The 22,322-nt window shown below is 39.9% G+C and overlaps 3 protein-coding genes and 1 long non-coding RNA gene across 7 annotated transcripts; 1 reads left to right on the plus strand and 3 right to left on the minus strand.

The window, feature by feature from the left end:
- Nucleotides 1-547: 547 nt before the first annotated feature.
- On the minus strand, nucleotides 548-6,382 carry LOC105701160. Its single transcript, XR_001104181.1, has 5 exons — nucleotides 6,276-6,382; nucleotides 3,473-5,979; nucleotides 3,139-3,320; nucleotides 2,051-2,254; nucleotides 548-1,911 (listed from the first exon to the last, which is right to left on the minus strand). It is a non-coding gene; the product is annotated as an uncharacterized LOC105701160 (long non-coding RNA).
- On the plus strand, nucleotides 2,250-9,800 carry LOC105701159 (free fatty acid receptor 4). 2 transcript variants are annotated; one of them, XM_012427615.1, is made up of 6 exons: nucleotides 2,250-2,399; nucleotides 6,019-6,252; nucleotides 6,325-6,552; nucleotides 8,512-8,694; nucleotides 8,775-8,969; nucleotides 9,056-9,800. In XM_012427615.1, the coding sequence occupies exons 2-6, from the start codon at nucleotides 6,148-6,150 to the stop codon at nucleotides 9,728-9,730; spliced, it is 1,386 nt and encodes a 461-aa protein (XP_012283038.1). In that variant the 5' UTR covers nucleotides 2,250-2,399; nucleotides 6,019-6,147; the 3' UTR covers nucleotides 9,731-9,800. The 2 variants fall into 2 exon arrangements, with proteins under 2 accessions (XP_012283038.1, XP_012283039.1); XM_012427616.1 differs by lacking the exon at nucleotides 2,250-2,399 and adding an exon at nucleotides 3,051-3,116.
- On the minus strand, nucleotides 9,733-22,308 carry LOC105701157 (kinesin-like protein KIN-7O). 3 transcript variants are annotated; one of them, XM_012427612.2, is made up of 14 exons: nucleotides 21,980-22,308; nucleotides 21,126-21,360; nucleotides 20,707-20,938; nucleotides 20,252-20,571; nucleotides 19,961-20,084; nucleotides 19,593-19,797; nucleotides 19,327-19,444; nucleotides 19,181-19,265; nucleotides 18,876-19,025; nucleotides 18,681-18,800; nucleotides 14,650-18,555; nucleotides 14,354-14,521; nucleotides 13,878-14,117; nucleotides 9,733-9,803 (listed from the first exon to the last, which is right to left on the minus strand). In XM_012427612.2, exons 1-13 carry the CDS (start codon nucleotides 22,125-22,127, stop codon nucleotides 13,917-13,919), a joined length of 6,012 nt encoding a protein of 2,003 aa, XP_012283035.1. In that variant the 5' UTR covers nucleotides 22,128-22,308; the 3' UTR covers nucleotides 9,733-9,803; nucleotides 13,878-13,916. The 3 variants fall into 3 exon arrangements, with proteins under 3 accessions (XP_012283035.1, XP_012283034.1, XP_012283033.1); XM_012427611.2 differs by lacking the exon at nucleotides 9,733-9,803 and adding an exon at nucleotides 12,203-13,759; XM_012427610.2 differs by lacking the exon at nucleotides 9,733-9,803 and having other exon boundaries at nucleotides 12,797-14,117.
- LOC105701158 lies at nucleotides 9,811-12,024 on the minus strand. Its single transcript, XM_012427613.1, has one exon. It carries the CDS (start codon nucleotides 11,972-11,974, stop codon nucleotides 10,406-10,408), a length of 1,569 nt encoding a protein of 522 aa, XP_012283036.1. The 5' UTR covers nucleotides 11,975-12,024; the 3' UTR covers nucleotides 9,811-10,405.
- Nucleotides 22,309-22,322: the final 14 nt, after the last annotated feature.

Genomic DNA, 22,322 nt, shown 5'->3' on the forward strand with positions numbered 1-22,322 from the left:
ATGAACCAAGGCACCCCATGAAAGGGAGATCCCCTTTCAACGAGATGTGCACCGTTACATTAGTTATGCCCCCTTGAATGACGTCTTCAGGATACGTAGGAACGAACGGGGAAATTTAACTTCTGCGTCTCCCATGATATTATTCTAAATTACATTCCTAATTACAGGAGGAATTAATTTACTGTATTCGTTTTCAAGGGAAAGCCGTGGCGACTCTTCAGGTATTAAGGGGATGTGATAGTGGCATCCGAGGGGTCAATGAAACTTTTCATTTCCAATCTCCGAACTGGATATGCCGAATCGTGTCAAATTTTACAATGTGAATGTGGAGGCTATGAGGAAGGTCCTTATACTCATGAAATTTCATTTCTTATAACGAATTAAAAAATTATCTATGAACAAATTTCTGAGAAATTGAAATCTCGTGAGTTTCAGGACCTTCCTTATAGCCTACACATTTATATTGTAAAGTGTGAATCGATTCGGTACACCCAGTTTGGTGAAAAGTTTCATAAAGGGGAACTTTCACATCACCTTAATCGGAAAATCAGTCGTACTCTGGAGTTCGGTCTTACACAAATATTCTATATGCGCAGCAGGCCTTGAATGCACCAATTAAAGGACAATCAGGCAATATCTGGTTTAAGATCGCTGGCACGTGCTTTATCTGTAACATTATCTCCCTCGGATGCTGAAAATTCACCCTGCCGAGAAGAAAGAGAGAGTTCGGCATGTGCGGCAAATCGCTTTAAGCAACGATGAATTATCGATCTAGTTCTTTGGAAGAGCGGAGAGTCCTCCATGAATAGTTCAGACTTCCGCCGGGGTGCAGGGCTGGACGAGATAAAGGGATGAAAATTCAAGCCAAGGGGGAAGAACCCGATAGGGTGGAAAGTACAACCCCAGGACTGTTTTTTTTTCTTATACAAAATTCGAAATCATACTTTATTTTTCAATCTGCCGCGAATTTACGTGGAGTCCTCTCCGCCGCGAATAGCCGCTTTCCTCGTTGCGCCGCATTTACGGGGTAATAATTCGCAGGGCAAAATTGCATGCACTTTGTCACTTCGAATGACCCGGCATGGTTCATCAGTGGTGCAGAAATATGTTACCGGGGCACTGCGACCTTTTTGAATAGAGTACACGCGGTGCATACAGGCTTTTATAAGTGACGGTTTTTAAATCGATGCCGGAACAATGCCTGGGAAATGTTAACAATTGCCCTCGTCGATTACGTTCGTAAACCCTGATTACGGGTTTTTGGCGTTCAATGCACTTTTGAGCATGCTTATAATATCTATATACAAGTTTTTTAAGTTTTAGCGCAAAATTACACTTGATGTGTGCAGAAGTAAACTGCAGGTGAATTGTTAAAAGACTTTGGATTGCGGCTTTTAAAAGTGCCACTTTTTAAATCGATGCCTGGGAATTGTTAACAATTGCCCTCGTTGGTTACGTTTGTAAAGCCCTGTTATGGGTTCCTGACGTTCAATGCACTTTTCAGCATGCTTGCAATATCTATATCTATGTACTTATTTGTAAAGTTTTAGCGCAAAATTGCACTTAATGTAGGAAGTAAATTGCAGGTAAATTGTTAAAAGACTTTGGATTGAGGGGACGGATCAGAGAAAATTCAGCACGCGTCCTGCGCTGCAGCTGCAGGCGAGTGCAGCGCGCTCGGGCGTCGCGACGCTTCTTGAAGAGGGCACCGTTAAGGGACGCCGAGCGTCAGTCGGCGGGAAACGCTCGTCGGAGTCGAGTGGACGTCGAGAGACGTCGGCTTTTGGCTTTGTGAGAACCTGGTGCCAGAAAAGACGACATCACAGGGCGAATCTTGACAAGGGTGGAGCAGCGAAATTTCGACGCCGGTGACTTAGAATCTCTTGCGCGATCGCTCAGTTTTTTCGTGCCCTGAAAATATTTTAAACATATTCAATTAGTGTTAATAACGATACACGATGTAATGAACGAAACACTGCGAGTTGCCCCTCTGGGAGTTTTTCAAACGTTCTCGAAAAGAAGAGTTCGGTACGATTCCGAAAAGCCATACCTTGCGCTTAACGAGGACAATGTCTGCATCGAAGGCGCACCGATTCGCGTTCAATTTGACAATCTTGCAGTAAGAATGTCATAACGACTCGTTGCATTCCCTTAGAGTGCGTTATTGGTTCAAGATCCAGTGTCATAACAGACTCGTTAAGGACGTCAAGTGGTCTGCAACGTCTTCCAAGTCGGCGACAATAGCGCTTCCTCACTGCGGGATTAAATATAAAATAGTAAATACAGTGATTATTAATTATTAATTACATACTCAAAGAAAGTCCGACGCAATGAAGCTCCGAGATGTAAAAATAGAGGGATGCAATTTGAATCAACATCCATCCATCGGACATTGATCGGTAAGCTCTCGAGTCTTTTGAGTATCATTCTTTATCCGCCAGATCATGAATTAAAAGTCGCAAGAAATCGATCGCGGGATCGATGATCGAGGAGCACGATGTCTCGAGTTCACCCTACCGCGGCAACAGGTGTCGATACGGATACGAGTCTGCTTTTACAGGACCGCGAATGAATTCCTTTTCCGTTCCAGATATCTCTGGGAAGAGTTTTCCGCGGTCGGTATTTGAGCGTTAATGTCACCTCTGCAATTGTTCCGCGGGTACATCATCGTCGACCGCGCAACGAGGTTTTTCCGTGTTCCCTTGTATACATCTAGGATGCCCACCGAAGGCAGCTTTTCAATTTACCTTTGTTCTCCGACCTGAATTGATGCCTCGCTACCTTCTCTGAATAACGGACAATCGCGACATCGCGACCCGTGACGCTTCTCCTAGGAAGAGGCGTCACTCGGGCGCGCTTCGTTAACGCACATGACGTCTCTACGATCACTAACGATCACTTAACGATCAGCGAACTGGACATCGATATCACCGACCGAGAGATACTTCGGATACGCGCTCGACAATCCGATAAATCTAGTTGCCGCGTTCTCGAGGAATTCTTTTTTTTTCCTTTTTTTCTTTCCACCTCGGAGGTGCGAAACTACGTGACGTTAATACTCGATCAAACCGTGAACCAGAATCGTATCCATTCTGCCGTCTCCTTTACGACTTTCGGTAAGCCACGAGACGTCCGTACCCTTTCAAAGTATTAAAGAGACATCCTTCTCGCGTCTCTGCGTTGTATCTCCTGGGACCCTCGAAAAGCAGAAACTCTGGCTCGAGGTCATCGATTTTAATCCCTTTGATCTTTACCGCTGGTCGTCGGTTTAAGCGGTCAGATTTTTTGCCTCCACCGCGCTGATAGGTACACCAGCGTCCCTGGAAAATGAGGGATAACATTGATAACAGGGTCATTAGGGCCAATTATCGGGAAGTACGGGTGTACATCGCTATCATAGAAATCATTTCTGTTATCGAGATATATCGCGTTAAATGGGATTTAGATATAGAGGGAACTGACGTTATTTTACCTTGATTTGTGGCCCCTCGTGTTATCGCGATTTTTTTTGTTGAATATCACGGCACGAGGTTTCCACTTATCAGAGATCCAAGGGTGGTTTCCCGAGTTTCCTGAATTTCCTGAATTCGCGGAATTTCCCCGGTCGCCTCGGTGATCTCGAGGGACTTTCTCGACTCCTCCGAAAGAAAATTGGCCGGCTCGAAGCGCGTATCTCCTCGCAGGATGATTAATCCGGAGGCGCTCCTTCAAGGGAGGACCTCTTCGACGCGTCTGGCTCCTTTCCCATTTCCAAGGATCCTCGTCACTTTCTTCGAGTTCCTTCTTCTGTAACGACCCAAACGCTCTCGGCTCCAGATGGCAAGAGAGGCGCAATGTGCGAGTTTTTACAGCCACCGTTCTATGACTAGCAGATTATTCGCACATGTCGACCCTCCAGACAACGGTGTCACCCCGAGAAAGGTCTGAAAATAATTTCAACGGTATTAAGAATTTTTTCCCCAATCAATAATGCCGAGAAAAAGGTCGAAGAAATATCCGGCAACAAAATCCTGAAGCGTCGAACTGAATGAGCAAAATTATACGGAAGTAAGATAATTATTTAGTTCCGCACCAAATACATTAGCATGCACGAGTACTCAACGCCAAAGTTCGACACTTCAATTGTATCGTCAATAAACATTTTATTGTCAATAAAATGTTTTTTTTTTTCTACTATACCACTCTATAGATTATCGTACGCAGGTGGTCGCAAAACCTCGGAAATAATCTTTTCCACGGGGGAACCAATCGGGACGGTATTAATAGAACGCGATCGCGTTCCTTAAACTATTCACCGTCGCCATTCCGGAGAAACAAATGAAGTTATTATTGACATTGTTGCGACTAATATAGATCCGCTGACGCGCTCTTTATTAAAATGTGCGTGACGCACGGAATTACCACCACGTACGAGTTAAGTTACTTATTGTTCTCGACATAGTCGTGGGTAGATTTACCCGGTCCAAGACCTATCCACGAAATGCTCCCTTGTCTTAACGATCATTGATTTCTGCAACTATAATTATCGTCTCCGATGCCAGTCCGTTACAGCGATCGATGCTCGTCAGAGCTACATCCGTGCTCGTCCATAAAGCAGCAATCTATCTAATCTCCAGGTGGCTAATGTCACTGCGAGCAATCCTCCCCGTTATTCTTGGGCGAGAGGCCACGCGACATTATTTATAAATAGACCGGTCTTTTCGGCCGAATTATCAGGGGAAGCAAGATCGAACGTCGATTCGATTCGCGTCCCGCGGTAAAATCGCCATTTTGGAGCCCGCCTGCTCGCCGCTGGTCTTAAAAATTCTAGTCTAAATGATAACGACTCATAAATCTTGGGGAATCTTAACGACGCCCCCACGTTGAAATATTGTCTGGTCCGACCACGTGGAAAATAAATGTTTCCTTCCAGGTGGCCGTCTCCATCTCGTGTTTTTTTAATCCCTTCCTTTTTATTTATCTCTCCTCGCTTTCTCGGCCATCGACGCCGACGATGGACGCCGTCTCGAGCGTCTCGTCTCGGGTGATAAATAATTCCTGGGTTCATCAGCGACGTCTTTTGGCTTTGACCGGGTGCCAGCAAGAAAGGAAAGGTGAAAGAACGGAGGCTCGAGGGTGCGTGATCTCCTCTCTTAACGGCGGCATGAGGTCCTTCGGGGTTTTCCTTAACCAACCCTGAAATAGACACTTGGCCCGCGTGTCTGAAAGCTGTCAGGAAATGCTCGAGGAAACCCGACAGATGTGCGGCAGGAGGGATAGCCCTTGGCCGAAACGCTTTTCCTCGTATTCCACAATTTTCTACGGGACCGAAGACTTAAACTAAGAGGTCCACGTGGTTAAAGTTCATTTTGCAAGCTCGTCCGGAAGTCCAAGGAATCCCTTACACGGGCAAGCCGTATTTAAGGGTGTCCGCGGTCATTTCATAATCTCTTGACAATTTCTACAGGGGTGTGCCGGATATTAATAACCCGACCGAGCCCGCAACTTGTACCACTAGCGGCGCAAGTTTCGAATTACTCATCGCACTAATTGGCGCTATGTTAATGGAGTTAGTTCGGTAGGCGAGGCAAATTCGATACGGGGAAGAACCGATCAGAGGGTCTGCGGATAATCGACGAGCACGAGGAAACCTCCGTATTTTCCGAATTTCCCCCGAGAAAACCTTAATTTAGGGGTCGACGAGCGCCCGTCGAGAAGCTTGCAAGCAACCCGAGAGACACCTCGCCGCGGAAAACTTAGTTTCCCCGACGAGTCAACTTTTTCTTTCTCGGGATTAAAAATAGGAGCCGCGAGAAAGCGCAAACTCGCGGCTCGTAAAATCCTCGGATGCGCAGGATGTTTCTTTGTCCTAACATTCGGCTGGGCAGCTCATAAAAAGGAGCCCTGCGTCAACAGCTTTCTCGGCATCTTCCGTAGAAACGGTTGATTTATGTTTCCTAGCCTTCCTCTAGTAGTGGAATTTTCCTCGGCGAGCGTGTCCTGGAAAAAAAAAGAGGGGAATTTCATATCTCTGTACAGTTTTCAGGGAACGACGAGGTCGGGGAACCCGGGACGCTTTTGCTGGATTTGGCCATGAAACGGACGGACTTTGTCGGAGTCGTCGGGGCTGGACAAGAGTAAGGAACTAATTGACCCGGAGCCATTAAGATGAACTCGTCGTACATGCTCGGAGAGGACGAGCAATGGGGCCCGAGATACTATTTCACGTATTACAGCCAATTCGGGGACCGAAAGGGGAGCACCGGGATAGAGGTGATTTCATCGCCGAGCCGTACTTGGTACCAGAAATTAATAACTCCATAATCCGCATCTTTTTCCTCATAGGTGGTCGTCCTGGCCGTGACATTCGTCGTGGCGGTGGGTGCCAATCTAGGAATCGCCGGCTGCGTCTTGAGATACAAGGAAATGAGGACACCCACCAATCTGTGCCTGGTGAACCTCGCAGCAGCCGATCTGCTGTTCGCCCTAGGTGTCCCAGCAGTCGCCTACACCAGGTTGACGCAGACCTGGAGACTCGAGGAGACGGTCTGCAGGTTGCTGCCTTACTCCCAGGTGAGGCGACCCTGCAAATGAAAAACGATTTAACCACCCTGATAAAAATCGACGGAGACTTGCACACAGTTTTACCCACCTCGTAACTGAAACTCCACATAAGAAAACATTAAAAAAAAAGATATCTAAAGTGAAGAAATTCAAATTTACAAAATGTATAAATTTTTGCGTGGATTCAATGTAATGTTATAGAGACAGAGGAATTTTACTGAAATTTTTCGAGGCATCGAAATAAGTCACGATCGAGCATGGTAATTTACAGGGGCATTTTTATCGGTGTAACGTAACGCGAAAACGAATACAGGGACGAAGACGCATGAGGACGTAAATACGAGCGAAAAATATGGGCACCATCTGAGGGCTGTTAAGACCGCATTTCCATAAAATTGGAAAAGTTCACGATCTCGCGCCACCGAAAAAGAGCCTGGAAGCGAGCGTGTAGCGAATGGCGAGGGACTAAATTGCCTTTTGCTCGCATTAAAACGAGTACTTTCCTATAAAACGCGTGCACACATCTTGCAAACGCAGGAGTGTTCGGGCGGCATTAGCCATACCAAAACATGTGTTCCCTGATATAACGAGCCGATAACGCGCTGCAACTTCCTATTCAAAGTCAACGAGTTTCTGGTGATAACTCTTATCGCAACTTCCGCGGCGAGCCCTTCAAAAATCCATTCCGATAGCTCGGGTCGGCGAAGTCGGCTCGTGGGGAGCTCCAAAATCCGCGAAACTCCCGAGAGGTCTGATTCGAATATAAATGGGATCGAAAACTTCCCCGCAGGGGATCGATCCCGCGGGAACACGGAGAGTAATAAGTACACGAGCAAATCGAGATGAAATCCGAGGTCGGTAATTCGCACGTCCCCTGATCAGACCTCTCTGGCTCCCCGGAATATAATTTATTAATAAAATTAACTTAAAAGAAAGTCCGTAGCTCGTCATAAGGCGCACCTCCTCTGCGAAATGTCCGGAGAGAGAGGAGATCCAGGTCGAATTTCTCCCCTTTTCAAAGAAAAACTCGACCCGAACGTTCCCCCGTTAATCCGATTTTCCTGGAGATGTTGAACCGAGTTACTGAAGCGGACTCCAACTTTATCAGCGATCGATGGTGACTGTTATCGGGTGCTCCACATGCAGGAGGTCGCGAACTTCTCGAGGACCCAACTTCCGTACTCCGTGTAACACTTCCATGGATTTCTTCTCCTGTAAAAGATACGAATGTTTAAGCGTCATAGTTTTTGCTCCAGTTCGCTCTCCCACGTTTCGACGTCTCCTTTGCATCGACTCGCCGCTATCTGTGCCGAAATAAGGAGGCCAAGTGGCGGGTCGGAATTCTCGCGGATTCGTGAAAAGTGACCCAGTATCGGCGTATTCAGGGGAGGATTAGCTTCCCAAAGTTGATGCTCGATGGCATTGGGCCGTCGATGCGAAGGAAATTCCTTTGTGGCGTGGAGAGGCGTGAGGGTCTTAAAGGGTGAATGGGAGTAAGCCCATTCACGGTAGAGTGATCGCGTGCGCGCGCATCTTTACTACTACACTTACGCACCCTACAGGCATATAAACTACGCACCACACGTGCATTTCGAGGGACTCCCGCTTATCGCTATCGACCCGACATCGTATCGCCAATCAATTATCCCGTAAATAGGAAGAAGCGTAATTCACCGGGTAGGATTAACAAAAATGCTTAGGAAGAGTGACCCCTTGCCATACAATGTAGATGGGAATCGCAAATCACTGTCATTATGGTCGTTACACGACAAGGGGTCAACCCTTTCGCTACAGAATATTTAAATACATAGCATGAAAGGTGGATAGTAACATTACTCGACGGAGTCCATTTATTCGTTACCGTGCTACGTCGTTGATAACAATTACCTAGCCTACAGGCGCCAATGGTAATGAGTTGATACCAGTGATAATAAATCTATGCTGTCTAAAATAGGATTTTTGTCCCAGTTCGTCTGCGGCTTCGTGCTTCTGTGGACTTTGACTCTGATCTCGATGGACCGCCATCGATGTCTGGCAGTGGCTCCTTATCGCAGCGCATTGACAGTGGCCAGAGTCGTGACCGCGAGCTTTATCACCTGGATAATCGCAGCGTCCCTCTTTCTGCCTGCAGCCTTTTGGTTTCAGCCACGAGTAGGAGTCCTCGCCTTAAAATATGTATATTAGTTACCGATCTAGAGCGATATCTGCAAGATACATTCGGCTGGTTTCAGGAAGTAACGGGTGGTACCATCTGCACCCTGGTTTTCCCTCGGAGCGACGTGGTGAACGTCTCCCTCTGCTTCACGATCCCGGTGATAATCATCGCCTGTCTCTTGCCGATGACCCTGGTGGTTTACCACTATCAAAGGATCTTCCAGAGGATCTTGGATACCAGGAACAGATGGGCCGTGCCATGCGTTGCTCAGGTACAGGAACTCTCCACTCTGAGGAATGAAATTGATTAGTTATACCCATAACATTCTTTTATAAATATTTTTACATTTACTCGAAGAGTTCCGACTGCGGGGCGAACGGTCGAAGGGATTCGGAGTTGTCGGTGGTCGGAACCCTGGTACCTTGGGCAGGAAGGAAGATGTCCACGTCTTCTATGGGTACTAAGCAAGGTCGGGCGGGAAGTCTGTCCCATCATGAAGAGATTCGACTTCACAAGCACCTCCGGGTGGTCCGTATTTTGCTGTTGAACGTGGTCGCTGTCCTGGTGATGTGGCTGCCCATCACCATCGTTATGTTCCTCATCTACGTGGACGGTCGCAGACCAAACGAGGACACCAATTTTTTCCTGCGATCCCATCATTTTGTCTGGGCTCTAGTAATCGCTCAGCTGAACACCGTGGTTAATCCCCTGCTCTATGGGGTCTTCTCGGAGAACTTCAGAGCCTGCATCGTCAAACTTTGGAGGCGAGGTCTCAGGAATGGACACGGAGAGCAAGCGAGTGGAGGTACCGGGTCTCGGAAAGGTGGACGCTCCTTGGAAGCCTTGCAGGATCGTTTGGGAGGATCTAGAATTCCTGGTGCCCTTAGAACTCCCGTCAGACAGCCGAAGAAGAGCTCCAGCTGCAGCATCGGCAGCATCATCGAGGTGCCCAGCTCGGAAAAGCTCGGAAACTTCTCACTCGTCGATGGGATTCGAACGAACCAGGGTCTTCCCTGCAGCTCCGCGACTTGAGATCGTGGCTTCGTATCGTTATATCAAACATATTTCTGAGGCTTCTGATTTTAGGACTCGAGCTCTCTGGGACCTGGGAGCAGAAATAACAGAAATATCAGCGGTGACTTAGCTGGAGGGAACCAGGAGGTCGCTCTATTTTATGGAATTATCGATAGCTCCGAATTGGAGCACGAAACCGGGAAGTATCGGTTTGGAGGAAAATCTCGACACAGTGAGACCCAAGGAATTTAAATTGAACCGATATTTTGGCTCGGTGGGATCGACAATCCATTTGCAAGTTTCGCTGGAAAAGTGCCAATGCTTGCAAACACCGCGCGGGATCGAAACGTAGAACTAATATAACGTCGATATTGTTTCCGCTAAGCGGCATTGAACTGCGATTTCCGCGAACGCATTTTCTTACTACAGCTTAGGATTCACTCCTTTCAGGAACTCAGGATCTCAGTACCCCTTCGAATAGATTGTAAAGTACTCGGTGGAATGTACAATTTTGTAAATACGTCTTTCATTGGTAATAAATATGTTTTTTATAAAATATCTCTTTCAGTCCCAATTTTCAGACGAGAGAAGGTAACGTTGAAGGACGGAGGATCTTTACCAAACAATGCGTATACACAAATTGAAGATATTTTATCATATATTGATGATCATTTACAATTCTATTCGATACATCTATATTTCTTTTCTAATGCTCCTTTTTATTTCTGAGAGTTTCTTCATGTCGAGAGACTTATCTCTCATGAGGTTCCTTAGTACCGCTAGTTTTCTACTTACGAATCTCTTTTTATTGCCTGGTAAATGCTGTTTATCCTTATTATCTGGTAGCGGATCTTTAATGAAGTCTTTGATAAGGCACCAGGGACTACAGTCACTTACAAATGTAATTAAATCTATCTTGATTTTGATGGAATTGGACAAATCGGAATCGGATACTGGCATCTCAACCGATACCTCTGATTCCTCTACTTTTTGGATAGTGAATCTTGTATAAAAATCGTATTTAATAGCGACGACAACCTGTGAATTCTCAGGCAGGACATCGATAAACTTTACCGTAAGGAAAGTTTGATTCGCTATTCTATGCACTTGCATCTTGGGAATGTATCGCTTTTGATGTTTATATGCGAATATGTTAATCCTTTTCAATTTGTCTTGTTCTGCCTGTAATATTGCATTCAATGACTTCAATTCTTTAGCAGCCTGACAAATCTTGTCTACAATGAGATCCGAATACTCGAGCATTTCATATTTAAGTTCAATAAAATCATCCTTTTTGGGGTCTTCTAAAGCGATTAAATGCTGTACAGGATATTCGAACATTTCTTTGTGGGCAGTCAATCCCAAGGCAACCTTTGACTTATAACTTCTTAGGCAAATAAAGCTCGTACTTTCTTTTCCTAACTTCTGTACTAAATCATTATTTAGTATCTTCTTCATGTAGTAAGTATTAATATCATTGGAATATACTATCCAAATGACATCCTCTGAAAGTGTACCAAATCCTGCACACAGTGACTGAATTTTCGTATCAAAATGTATTTTTTCAAATGCCAATTCATTTCCTTTTACATACATTACAATGACAGTACTCGTGTCCGTTAAAAGTATAATACCCAATGTCTTCTCCGCTTGTTGCATGGGTACGATATCGGTAATGTTATAGTCGCAACAATATATCAACCAAACAGTTTCCTTTGACATTTTGAATAATCTGTTATCGCTCGCTAATAGACATAAATTTTCCTCTATGCAATCTTTATCGAGTAAAGCCCCTCTAAGCCGTTCATCTGCCTCGTCAGCATTGAGAGAACAGATACACAAGTTGCCAGGATCTTCTTTTGAAAACGTAAATTTGAAAAGGAATTTACTGGATCGATCCAATTTATTTCCTAGATACAGGTGATCATTTTTTGGTGTAAGCACCTCGTGGATTGCAGACCCAATACCGATGCCTGCATTGCTCAAGACCACAAATGAATAATTTCTTGAAAGCTTGTAAATACCGCATGGCATACAGTTTATAAAAATTCTCTCTGAGAAACATTGGATATTCTTAATTACTGCAGGTACATTTAAAACATGTGTGTTCGAAGCACACTCGTTATTAGAGTACTTAAAGATTATCAATTTGTCATTGTTCCATACAAAGCATGTATCTTCGCCATAAAATTTAAAGATTGTAAAATTTCTTGGTATAAAATTCTCGTCTTCAGTTACGACATACATTTTACCACTTTTCATGTATTGCTTTGCATGCAATTACAGTTAATAATATCAGAGATGAGTTGGATGAGTTGGGAGATTGCTCACGAGCAGATCACGCGATCGCGTCCTGTGCTGCCCCCTGCTGGTTAGTGCAAGCGGCTAACGTAGTTGCCACCTGTTGTCCCTCAGTGGCGGCGCAACTATCTCTGCAAGAAATGAGTTACCCCCAGGGTTGGGTAAGTATAATACATCAAGTAATATCCGTGGTTTTCTACACGTATATTGCAACGTATAATACGTGCCTAGTTTTCTACACAGGCACGAAGAATATTACCCCAAACTACACGTGCAAATCGCACGCGCAACATCGTCAATAGCCAAGTCCACCTATTTACCTCTAAGATAGATTCTCATTGGCTATTAAGAGGATTGCACTTTACGCCTCTACAAATCCGCGCATATTCAAAATCAGCCTTGGAAATTTGAAATGTATGCATATATGTGAATTTGACGTTTGTTTATAACGACTGATAACGACTATTTGAAGTCGTAAGATTTGTAACCAATATTTGTATCAAAATGTATAAAGATGGAAGACCAAAAAGTAAATTATGAGATGAAAGAAGTTTAGGTGGATCACAATAGGATTCATTCATTTTTCAAGTCACCATGGGTAATTCATCGCCACAGATCTTGCTGGACTTGTTGGTAAGAGATATTAAAAGATGTTAAACGATGTTTGTTATCACAGAGATGAGGAGGATCTCTGAATAGGGTTGCCGTTCGGGAGTTTCAGGTGACAAGTGCATTAGCCGTCCACATCCTCCACCGGTTTACTTGCAATTTCAACAAACGGGCTAAGATTCACAGAAAAATATTTTATTTATGGCACTTGTAGAATTATTTAATTGCTTACATAAAAAAACCCGTATACTGCACAGGTAAGACCTGTATCGTCACGTGACAATTTTAAATAAAAATACATTTCCTGACAGAAAAAACGTAAGATGACGTGTTAACAAAATTAAAATGTTTTGTTTAGTACGAATGTACCGCGTTAACTAATAATAGGTTGCTTGTGCAGTCATTAATTACATTACTGCTTAGACTATATTCATTGGTTTAACATACATGTTACGAAGTTGAACATAAAACATATAAGTATCGTCATGGTACGCCAGGCATATCGCGTTTTTCTTATAAATATACGAATCTGTAACATTTCAAACATAAACGAGACGATTTGGATGTTAATTACACACAACAATTATACGTGTCACATAAATAACATAATAACTTATGCACCAGGAATACTCAAACTCAGATATATACGATTACAATTGTAAACTTATTACAACAATTTGTACCGTATATTTACCAAAATTGGTATTGGCTTGTCTTTAAACCAGCTCAATCACGACGCTTGAAAATATTTGTTTGGGAAGTCATGATACCCTAACTTAACGAATGGTTCTATTTCACTAAGAAGCTAAGCCACTGTACTCTCTTAATCTTGGTTTCCATACTAAATTTTAATTCTTAAGAATTCATTTTGTACGTAACGCTCATCATGGTTATTCTAGTGAAAAATACTAATCTCTTGTAACATTATTGTCATGACATTTGCAAACACTTTTACATACGAGAACAACCATCTTTACTTTTGGAAGACAAGTACTTAATATAGTAGTACGAGTTTCAAGCAATATTTGTGCAGAAGTACACATTGTTATCAGTCATTTTAAGTAGCCGGACTGATAATCTAAGGCAAAACGAGTACTTACATTTTATAAAAAGGCTCTTTGGCTCAGAAAGTATAACCTACAATTAGTATAAAATAGATGAAAAAATATACTTTGATTCTTATCACGATACTAAAGCTACACGAAGAAGAAATGAAGAATTAATTTCATCTTAAAAAGATTCACATCCAGGGTACCTGAGTTATCGAAACCACAATCGCCTGTAGTTTCAATTCTCACATGAAGTCTGATTCATCGGCAGTGTTTGATAATGCATCGTAGAAACTGTCTTCTTCTTTTGAAGTTAATTCATTTTCTGATGAAGTTTCAGCTCCCAATAATTTTTTTTCCAGTTGTTTAATTCGTTGTACTTGCATTCGGTGTAAATTTTTCACAACAGCCGTCTCTTTCTCGAGCAAATGGGCCTTAACAGAATCCTAAAAGTAAAACAATGCAAAATAAATATTTAAGCTTTACCTTCCTTCATGCATTTAAAATGATACACCAGTGATATCATTATTAGGTTCACCAAAAAACTATTTGTACATCGTGACACTTTTAGGCAAGCATGATCATTTAACACCAGAGATAATGCGTGATTCACGAGATTCAAATGGAATAAAAATATAAAATTATGAAGAGAAAATTATAAAATACAAACAATTGAACGTACGTCTAGATTTCCTTTGGTTGTATTAGGAGAGAGTTCGGCTTCCAGTGTGCACTGAGTTAACTGATCCCTCTTATTATTTTGCCAAGTTCTGCATATTTTGCAGTCTTTTGCACACGAATCGATCAGATCTTTTTGTAGATCCTTCACTTTATCCTTTAACTGGTTGTTCTATAAGAAGCGCATGAATATCAAAAAATGAAATACCACAGAAGTATTTAAGGAAATAATAAATTATTTTAATAACACCAATGTAGTTAAAAAAAAAAAAGATACATCATAAACTTATCATTCCTTACTTTATCGAGGAGGTCCTGAAGACTCGTTTCGAGTGTCCTGCACTTCTTCTGGTATGAGAAATTTTCGCTTTCTATTTGTAGCTCGAGTGCTTTAATTTTTCCGTCTTTCGTGGCTATATCCACTTCCAACTCTTGAATCTTTGCGACTAAAATTTCACATCTACAACTTGAAAGGCCACACACCATTTCCAATTGCCTTTTCTGATTAAACAAGTCTTTCCTTTGCTGTCTTCTGTCATTTTCGAGAGATTGACCCTTCAGGTTACTGCAATTCTTTTTCTGAGTTTTACTTTCATCTCTTATTCTGTCTCTCAAATCATCGTTCTCCAATTGCAACTTCTCACAAGTTTTTACCATATTCTCCAACTTTGTAGTAAGAACATGCAGTTGTTTCCGAAGAATTTCTATTTGTTTTTCATTATTTTCCGATTTTCTGATCATGTTACAATTTTGACAACCCTTCTTATTACGTTCTTCATTCAATAGAGTAAAATCCTTCAGTTTCTTATTTAAACTATCGATCTCAGCTTTTTGTTTCTCAATTTCTTTTTGGCAATTTGTCAATTCCTTGTCTTTTCTTGCTACGGACAATTTTACTTCGTTAAGTTCCAAAGCGATTCCATTTTTAGCTTGCAACAACTCTTCATTATTCTTCTGGATTTTAAGCATTTCTAGGTGATTTTTCTTTATCATCACTGAACTAATTTTCAATTGCTCATTTTCTGTCAGTAAAGTTGTACGGGCTTGTATTAACTCTACACGATCTTTTGATAACTTATGATTGTCTTCTTTCAACTTGTCAATTTTAATATTGGATTCATCGAGTTTCTTCTGTAAACTGCTTATATCATCCCGTAGCTCTTTCATTTCTAAATTCACTTGGGTTTTGCTTATACTATTTTTCAATTTTTCAACACATATTAGATTGTTCTGTTGCAGGTCCTGGTATTGTTTCATAAAGTCTTCCAGTTTTGCCTGCAAGGCTTTTATCGTGTTAGTTTTATCAGACAATGTCTTGTTGAGATTTATATTTTTTATCTCCTCTGCACTAAGTTTTTCGGCAAGTTCCTGGATCCTGAGTGGAATCTCAGCTTTAAGGGTTTCCAATTCTTCTTTGTACTTCTTGTCGTAAGATATTCTTTCAGATTTTTCTCGTTTAAGGGTATCATAATCCGGCATGATCATTTCAACTTTTGTTTTGTATTCAGTTAACAAATCGCACTTCCTTTTAAGTTGGTCAGTTATTTCCTGCACTTTTAGTTCATTTTCTTCGTATTCATATTCTAGTTTCTTGTAACGTTCTTCAAGATCACTGTATTCTAAAGTCACGGTTTTAATTTCTTGCATGTACTTAGCGATCTCCACAGTTTTAGCATCAGATTTATTTTTAATTTCTTCTTCATTTTTCTGTAAATCTTGTAACTTCTTTTCGAATTTCGTGCATTTTGTTTTGTATGTTTGTAGGGTCGTTATCAATTGTTGTATTTTTTCTTCCAACTTTTTTCCTTCAGACGTTAGTTTTGATATCTCTTCTTCTTTACATTTAATAGTTTGTAACTTCTGGTTTTCTCTCTCCTGCACTGTGGTAAGAATAGACTTGTCCCGGGACAAAACTTCTTGAAGTTTATCGATCTCCGCTTGAAGGTTGCTACACTCAGCCTCATACGTTTGTACCTTCTCCTTTAATAAATTATTTTCGCGACTTTTTTCTTCTAGAAGTTTCGACACCGACTCAACATCTTTGTCTTTGTCATTTAGCAACTGCAAATTTGACTGTAGCTTATTTACCGTTGTTTGTAACTCGTTTATTCGATCATCCGAGATCTTTTGTATTTTTCTCTGTTTCGACATTATAATGTTTATAAAACTATTTAATAAAGAAGGCAATGACTTCTGAGACAACTCGTTATTTTCATTGCTGACTTCAAAAAAGCAAAGCTCTTTTATAATACTATTTCTGGATTCCATTAGTTCCGTAATTAATTTTTTGATGTTGCATAGAAGCCCGTCATTATCTTCATGCTTTACATTTGATACGATTCTTTCTGATTCTCCTGGGGGACGGTCATCTTTAATTACACCATCTTTACCAGTACTTATATGAGAATCTTCTTCTGCTTTATGACGTTCACTTATCTTTGATGTTAATTCAGTATCAATTTGACCAATCAAATGTTTGCAACATTCAACGAAACCTTCCTTCTTCTTTTTTGATTCCACTAACTCTTGACTTAGTACTGCATTTGTTTTCCTTAATTCGGTAATGGCCTTATTTAATTCTACCACCTTCTTTTCAAACTCTTCGTTCTTCATATTTGCAGTATTTCTTTCGGTTTCTAATTTCGAATTTGTTTTGACCAAATTTTGAATTCTCAATGCAGATTTCCTACTTTTATCTTCTAACGATAATACTTTATGACTGAGTTCTTTAATTTTATTTTCTGCCATCAATACAGACTTCTTTTCGTTGGACAATTCCATTTCCTGTTGTTCTATCTTTGATTTCAAAGAATTAATCCTTGTTTGTTCAGATTTTTTCTTACTCTTGAATATTTGAAGTTCAGCACTAAACTTAGACTTGTCGTCTCTAATTTGCTGCAGATCCTTGTCCAGATCTTCAATTTGTTGTTGTATTCTACCTATCTCATCTTTACTCGACTGCGATGAATTGAGTTGAGACATTGACGTATCAAGAAAACTAGATTCATAAAGATTAGACAACTCTGTCAATTTTTCGTTGTATAATACTGAGAGTTCATCATGATTTTTTTTCAAAGCATTGAATCGGTTATTTAATGTCCAAATCTTCTTTTCAATATCGGCAACATTTATTTCATCGGATGCACCAACAGACAGATTTGAGTCATCCATACTGACATGCAAGTCCTCGTTCACCTTCTGCTTTAAAATTTCCAAATCCATGCATTCCTGATTGAATTTTAGTTGCATTCCGTGTAATTTATAATCCGCAATCATGACGGCAAACTTTAAAGTTTCATTGAAATCTTTCACTTTCTTATGTTTTCCGCACAAAGAACAAGCATTCTTCGAATCAATCGATTTGTTACCATCGAAAGATGTATCAATGTTGGAATTTTCCCAGTCATACATTTCATGCACAGAGTCATCGCTGCATTCAAAAAATTGAGTGGTTTCATATCTAGAATCATTAGTTGCATTCAACTTTGATGAGATTGATCTACGACGAGGTGTAACCGTGATAGTTTCTTCATTAAAAGACATTTCGGCCTTATTAATATCAATATCACGATTAGTGTGATCATTCAAAACGTGGGTGGTCTCATCCACTGCTGCGTCACGATGTATCTCTTTAGATCTTCTGAGTTTCATGCCTTCAAACTTTACAGACTTGAATGCCTTTGAATTTTTCACTTCGCTAGAGACTTCGTTCTGTGGATGTACTGAGTCTGTATTTTCAGCTAAAATTTCTTTCAGTTCCGTCAATGTAGTCAACGCATCGAAATTTTCCCCATCAAATCCTGTCAATGACTTATTTAATTTCTTTACCGCTAATGCAATTTCTTGTCGCTTTTCGGTTGACAAATGATTTTGACTCATTAAACATTCATGATTCTTATCCAAAAGGCATTCGATGCAAGATAACGCGATTTTTAGTTGATACTTCATAAACTCATCATGTCCATCAATATTCGTGCGGCGTAATGCTCCTTTTTCGATGTCAGCCAATTGTGTTTGCATTAATTCCTGCTGTTTTAAAAATGCGGTATTTTCCCTCTCGAGTTCTTCACGAAGATCTTCAGACTTCTTCAGGTTCAATTTCGATGTAGTATGTTCTACACTTCGATTTTCACTTAAGGATGGAGTGGAAATTTCTCTATACATTTTTAATTCGGCAATTAAAGACTCATTTTCTTGCACAGCGTCCTAATAAAAACAGAATAAGAATGAAAATTACATTATGGGAGAAATTAGACACATAAGACTGATGTAACAAAATTTAGTTCTCTAACAGTACATGAAGATGGAAAAACTGAAATAAGAATAACAACCTTTAATGAGGTAACGAGTTCTTCTTCCCGTATTTTGTGCTTTCTTTTTATAGTGTCTAACTCATACGTATAATCGTTGATTTCGGTCTTTAAAGATTTTATTTTCATCCGCAACATTTTCTAAAATGAAAATACTATGAAAAGGAAGTCAAAAGTACACTAGTTATTGTTCAGCAATATAAAAAAATCCTATACCTCTGTTGCTTGAAGCGTTATATTCTCTTCTTTTGTTACTTTAAATTGTGATTGCATTACTCGCAGAGCTTTGACTTCTTCTCGAAGATTCACACACTCGTTGCAATTGACGGATATGTGGTAGTCTTTCGCTGTATTTACATTTTCTGTCTATTTCATTCAAATAATTAAATTAGTACACAAGTAAACAATCGTAGAAATGGATTCAAAATAGTACACTATTCTGAACGGAACTTGTCATAAGATTTTAATAAAAACTAGAAATATAAATGTATGTATAATCAAAATTATTTTCTCTGACTTACTTGACGAGCGTAGGTGTGTTCCTTTGGGCAAAGATCCATTTCTATGCCTTCGGCAGTAATTTCGGTAGACACATCTTCATTATTACTGAAAAAGGTCATTAAATTCATAAAGTTAGATACAATAAAAAGAATATTAAAAATTTTACCTTATAGCAGGAATTGTTTGATAACTCCTGTTTTGTGTTTCGTTTTCAATGATCACGTTACTGTTTGAAAGTTCTTCAATATCTTCATAATTTTCACTGACTTTATGCTGTGGTGATTCTGATAAAATAACAAGGCATATCAGGAAATACAAAATCACCAATTAATTGCTACATTACAATTAAACCGTACTGCAGTGCAAAAAATCATATAAAGAAAAAAAGGGACTTCACGATACTTTACTTCCAAGTATAATTCGCAAACTTACCTACTGATGCTACTTTTTCGTTTTCTTTAATTGTAGGAAGTGCTGATGAATAACGGCTTCCCCTGAACGAGATTCTTCTTTTTTCTTCATGTGGTGAAGTATTTGGTGATGGAATATCAGATTCATTGAATTCCTCTGTCGTATTAACAATTGATCCATCCAGAGTTTCTGATTCAATACTCTGCTCGATATCCATTTTTCCTTCCTATAAAATATATCAAACCCTACATTCTTGGTACAGTTTATTAAGTGTCGTGTGTTCCTCAGCAAGTGAAGATATAAAATGTTTCTTTATAGAATTTATGTTACAGAATGTATGTACTTATTATTAATTTAAAAACAGCATTAAATGTAGTAGGATATCTTACAGTATGTTCCATGTCTTTCATAAGTTCCTGAAAATCTTCCCAAACGTGACTGCATATTGGTGATTTGCTTTCATATTTGTTTACTCGTGGATAATTTTGGATGCTATTTACTCTGAAAGCGAAGCTAGAATAAAAAAGACACATATGCTAAAAACAAGTACGGAATATAATAATATACCAAATGATATGCAGCACAATATCAGAACATTTTATTAGCCTCGATAGAAACATAGGCATCACACTTTCCCAGGCTATAAAATAATAAGAGGAAGAAAGATACATTATCCTTACTTTAACGTGGCTCTTGTTTCTGTCAGGTTTTCAAGAATTACTGGACATACGATCGTTGTTATAGAATTGCCACCTAGGGCAGATTGTAATGCCCTGGTCAATTTGCTCCTGTTATACTGAATATATTCCCATGGGGTTTCTCGTCTACATAGTGCTTTTATGATTGTGTCAAATGCTACACTTTCGTTAGTTTGATTCCTACTATCAGAATGCCTACGAGTTGCATTAGCACCTTCTAATGCTGCAAGGTCTACTAAACTCAACTGTGATAATTGAATTTCAGATCTGGAATTTTCATTTGAATCAATACTGCCTATGGTCTGGAATATAAAAAACAGTATATGAAATCTTTTTTCAACGTAGATTGACTGCAAACAAATGCTACATTCTTGGAAAATGAACAGATTAATCAGATATAATAATATAATAAGATTTAAATCATATCAAATACTTACAATTTGAAATATCGTATGAGCAGATCTCTCCTGTTCATTCTCTTCTGCCATCTTACATTTGTCTTGCATGATCTTTTCTATAATATAGTAAATGTCTTCTGGACTGTCGACCCGTTGATTGTGACATTTTATCTGTCTTTCTTTTTCATTAATCTTAACAAAATGCAAATCTGTACTATTTGCTTTTAATAGATCATTTATTTTGTTATTACATATTTCTACACAGGAGACTCTACAAAAGAAAAACTGTCAATGTATGGACACTATTTTCTATATTTTCTGTAACAATAGTCAATGACTATTATTAATTAAATAAACGGTTAGAACGACCCGATAGTAAATAAATAATGAATAGAAAAGAAGTGTGTAAAGAAAAAAGAACAATGCCGTTCTGAAAACCATATGTAAAGACAATATACCTTATTAAAAAAACCTGTTCTGCAATATTTTCGATCCTTTCAAATATATAATCGATCGAATACTGTAATATCCCTGGACTTTCTTTGGTACCCATCATGATATGGGTTTTTCCTGCTAGTTTCTGTCCATAGGTTATAATCGTGCCATTGAATCCTTTTATAACCTCTTCAATTACATGTTTGGCACCAATATCAAACACATCTTTGTTTGTTTCTTCAGCACGTACATAATGAACTAAGGAAACATTTTAATTTTATTAAGTCTACCTCCTTTCTTGTCTATCATATCAAATTTTATAGGACAAAGTAACATGGTTAATACTACACAATCACAAATCAATATAATTAAACATGAATCAATATAATTAAAACAATTTGAAAAATATTTCTTGTTATGAATACTTGCTATGGTTTAGCAATAACGAAAATATTTAAAGTTGGCCATTGGTCTGTTTACTACCAGTGATTCATAAACATGACGCAAGTCAAAGGATACATGTTTATTGACACGAAGTTGACACTTGCCCTTACAGTTTCATGACTTATACACAAGTACAAAAAAAGCACTTTACAAGTAGGTACATTTAAGAACTTGGACCCTATTAAAATCCGATTTATCTTCCGAATTAATGTAGGACCTCTTCGATGCTTCAAGAAAAAAGGTACATGTAATAAACTACTTAACTATACTCTTGCATTGTACCTCTAATAACCAATACACGGTTGTGGGCGTAAAAAAAAAAACACGTGGCCATGGAGAAACTAAGTTTGTTTAAATCAGTTAAACATATATGTTCTTTCCTAATTCTAGACAGTAAATATTGCATAATGTAAAAACACATTGGGAATTATACCAAAGCGTTTGTCCGTTTGCTGCGCAGATTTCTGATTGACGGGGACAATGGTATTTCCCTCAATCTTCCATTCTGCCGGTAAACTCTTGTTTTTGCCGGCGAGCGCAGGGCGAGCCTTGACAATCACTTGTATATTATTATTAGACATCGTTGCTACAAATGTTGACTAACTACACGACCCTCAACATCGCGTCCTCCACGTGACGCAGTATATTTCAACTTAACGAACGTTACAACACGACAATACGTCCACAAAACACAACGATCCAACCAAACCGTTGGCGACGAGTGACCGCGAGCCAGCTTCCTCGCCCTGCTATCCCTACACTTCTCTGTTTTTCGT

This window comes from Orussus abietinus, unplaced genomic scaffold, assembly GCF_000612105.2.
Source record: "Orussus abietinus isolate OABI.00-Male unplaced genomic scaffold, Oabi_2.0 scaffold28, whole genome shotgun sequence".
In the NCBI taxonomy this organism is placed as follows: Eukaryota; Metazoa; Arthropoda; class Insecta; order Hymenoptera; family Orussidae; genus Orussus; species Orussus abietinus.